At 41.3% G+C, this 3,787-nt stretch overlaps 1 protein-coding gene across 1 annotated transcript; it reads right to left on the bottom strand.

Annotated features, from left to right (window-relative positions):
* Positions 1-556: 556 nt before the first annotated feature.
* On the bottom strand, positions 557-3,112 carry LOC119403531 (uncharacterized). The gene is made up of 2 exons (XM_037670461.2): positions 3,109-3,112; positions 557-2,063 (listed from the first exon to the last, which is right to left on the bottom strand). Exons 1-2 carry the CDS (start codon positions 3,110-3,112, stop codon positions 1,063-1,065), a joined length of 1,005 nt encoding a protein of 334 aa, XP_037526389.1. The 3' UTR covers positions 557-1,062.
* Positions 3,113-3,787: the final 675 nt, after the last annotated feature.

Raw genomic sequence — 3,787 nt, 5'->3', positions numbered from 1 at the left:
AGAGATGCTCATTTACTTCAAAAACACTTCACGAGCGAATTCATAATTGTAAGCACATCTAGACCAAACAGCAATACACTTCGTAGCAACAGGAAGAATATTTCTCTCGAGCTTACTACCACTCACAGTTAAAAACTATATCTTAATCATAAACAAGCATCAACGATGTGACTAACTCGTACAATAACTCCAACATCACTATGAAAAAAAAAAACAAGAGGCAGAAAATAATTTCTCAACTTACACCATCTTCACAGCTTGATTTGTCCCTGGTTAAAAGATAATACTAGTACAAGAACTTGACCTACTATTCAAAAGGTTTTAATGAGGTTGCGCAGTGCACGCATCCATAACAGCTAAAGTGGGTAGTGCATCAAAGATAGAACATACTTTTGAAATATGAAAAGGCAAACATTATTGTATTCTATAGCCTCCTTTTCTTGTCAAGGAAAGATTTTTAGCAGTACAGATATACGCAATACAGCCCCATGTCTGACAGTGAACGACAGAGCTGAGAGTTTATATTTAACACTTCCAATGAAGCTAACTGAAATGCTCAAATTCAGCTGACTTGAGATGTCTGCAGTTGTCGGCTCTCTTATTATTGGATGCTAAATATTAGCTAGTACACAACAAACATGGAAAACATTGCACATGACAGGAATCAATTCAGTTGGCACACGTGTATTTAAAGCATTGTACAACTTGATCCGTTGAATCATATACTCCATATGCATTGGCACTCTGGCTTGATTTGTCCCTGGTTAAAAGCTAATACTAGTACAAGAGCTTGACCTACTATTCAAAAGGTTTTAATGAGGTTGCACAGCGCACGCATCCATAACACCTAAAGTGGATGGTGCATCAAAGATAGAACATACTTTTGAAATATGAAAAGGCAAACAATATTGTATTCTATAGCCTCCTTTTCTTGTCAAGGAAAAAGTTTTAGCAGTACACATACACGCGATACAGCCCCATGTCTGACAGTGAATAACAGAGCTGAGGGTTTATATTTAACACTTGAAATGAAGCTGACTGAAATACCCAAATTCGGCTGACTTACGATTCTGCAGTCGTTGGCTCCTTTATTATTGGAGGCTGCATATTAGCCAGTACACAACACACATGGAAAACGTCGGACATGGCAGGAATCAATTCAATGGGCACACGTGTATTTAACACATTGTACATCTTGATCCGCTGGATCATACGTTCCACATGAATTCGCACTCTTGCAATGTTATAAGTCTGCTCTACATCGGCCTCCGAGAACTGACCCTGGCCTCTGAGAAAAGGAGGCATAACAAGTACAGCCCCTGCCTTCCCGAGATACGTGGTAATGCCAGGAAACCCCTTATCTGCCATGATCATGTCGCCTGGTTCTACTTCTTTGAGGAAGTCGGAATGCACTGTGATGAAAGCATCAGAACACCTTCCACGATATGCCTTAGAATGAAAACAGACAGCTCCATTCGGTGTGATTGCTACAAGAAATTTCAGCGTGTAGCCACCCTTGTAGTTTGAATAGAGTGCCCTCTGCTGTGCTACAGAAGCTGGCTGCTCTGTGGGAACCTCCGTGCAATCTATAATCATGGTGCAATTTGGGTAGTGTACTTTGAAGCAATTGGGCATTAGAGACCTGATGATGTGTCTGGGTGGAACGAATATCCATTTCTGAGTTGCGGCAGCCAATGTGCGAAGCACGCTATTAAAATGCCTTGCAGCAGTCATTCTGCTTACAGAAAACAAAATGGCAAGTGATGAGTACGTAATGCCCAACTTTAGCTTCATTAAAAAAAGCAGGAGTCTGTCATGCATGGAAACATCACATGAGCGGTCAGCAGCGACAGGCAGCAGCGCAAATAAAACTGCATACATTTCCAGTGTGACACCACAGAGATCTCTCATGGCAGAAGAGCATGATTTTACGCTTTCATAGCCACTGAAACAAGAAGTTCTCTGGTTTGGCCCACTGTGGCGTGAAGTGGTTGAAGGGCTGCACTGAACTTCTGCATCACGAACAGTTCTGTGTGACACCTGTGTGCTTGTGTTATGCCCATCTAATGAGCACAAAACCAAACCAAACCTCCACAGGTGTCATTATCATCAGTCTGGCAGGCCTGCATAAAAACAAGATAAAAAACTAATCAAGCAATGAGTGAAATTTATCCATGCAGTAGAAAATATAAATAGCAGGATTCTACAATGCATACAGGAAATCCAAAATTTCAACCCTCTTTCCCAATTATTTTCCTTGACCTAGTGACACAGTGAAAACATACTTACTGCAGCAGTAGCTTAATTACAATAAAAAGGTTGAAACACTGCTTATTGCATTTCGGCTATAAAGGTTTGAGCAAGTGATGACTGATTAAATGTGAAAGAACAATATGGAGCCTCAAAATAAAGCCTGAAAATTGAGCTACTATTTGGGTAAGCATTGAATTTCAGAAAGTTGATCATCTTGCACTTTAAAAGTAGTAGTACTCCAAACACATGTTGATCACCAAAGTAATGGCGTTCCTGAATGTCCGTAGTCTCTTAGTGGAACCTTTTCCGCTGTGCATGAATCACAAGTTGCATGTGATATAAGATACATTATTTTCACTGCCAGGTCATGCACCAAGTGCTTAATAGGAAAACTCATAGGAACAGGTGCAATTCCTTTTTCTTTCCCACCTGAAGCGTTAGCACCCTGCTCGTGCCTTGGTAACCAGCTCATGATATGATGTGACTGCGATTCTTGGGGGTATTTATGGCAGATGCAGTGCTATGCCTTCAGCTGAAGAGCATCTACTCATTCTGTTATTCCCAGTGAAGCGAGATGGAACAGTGGTGCCCAAGCAGTCCAAGAAACACATCATTGTGCGATTCAAAAATAAATGTCAGGTTAATGTATTTGATAAATCTCATAGCCACTTTTTGCCTTGATGCAAAGATGTAATCTACCATGGTAGTGTGGCTGAAGTCATTTTTTGCTGAGCTTTTGTAATACGGGTATTTGTTGACTCCTTCATTAGTGAACATGCCAGAGGCAGTGCTGCTGCTACCACTGCACAAGAAAATCTCATTGGTGGGTAGAAAGATCTGCCTCATGTCACACACCCATTTCTGCATGCAATTCAAGGTGAAAACTTAGCTATCTGCCATGATCCATACATTTCAGCAACAATGAATGGTATGGTAATTCCAGCGTATGATACTGCTACAACCTTGCACACAATGAAGACTACTACCAAAATAAAAGAACAATGTTATGTTAGCTGCTGTTGTAATATATTTATTAACAAGTATATCGACTGAAATTAGCCCATAAAGTGCACAGCTGTCACTTTGTGTAAATACAAAAAGCAAATTCACAAGGCCCTACCTGGTCTGCAGTTCGTTCTTGTACCAATGCAGCGGCAGTGCAGAGAAGCTCCAAGCCATTCGCACAAGCACTGGAGGTAGCAGTGTCCTCACTGTCACCAAGATCTGCTTCAGTCGTGCGGAGGGAACTTGTGTGTTGAGGATTTGCCGGCCTTGCAGCAGATGCCCTTCTGTTCCATCTAAAAATAAATTACAGTAACAGTAAAGCATATGATGTGCAATTTTACATGGCCTTTGTCAGGCCATCTCGTCTTGTATACCATGTACATCATTAAGGGAAATTGCACACCAACACACCTTGGTTAGAACTTACCGTTCATATCTTGACAGTGCTCTTTCTGCGTCCACAGGACGGGACTTGTATGCATCTGGAAAAATGGTAGGGTAGTAGCCTGGATGTGCAGCAATGTTGCTC

The sequence above is a fragment of the Rhipicephalus sanguineus genome, chromosome 8 (genome assembly GCF_013339695.2).
Source record: "Rhipicephalus sanguineus isolate Rsan-2018 chromosome 8, BIME_Rsan_1.4, whole genome shotgun sequence".
NCBI lineage: Eukaryota > Metazoa > Arthropoda > Arachnida > Ixodida > Ixodidae > Rhipicephalus > Rhipicephalus sanguineus.
Note: the sequence above shows the minus strand (reverse complement) of the source record. Positions and strands in the feature narration are given on the sequence as shown.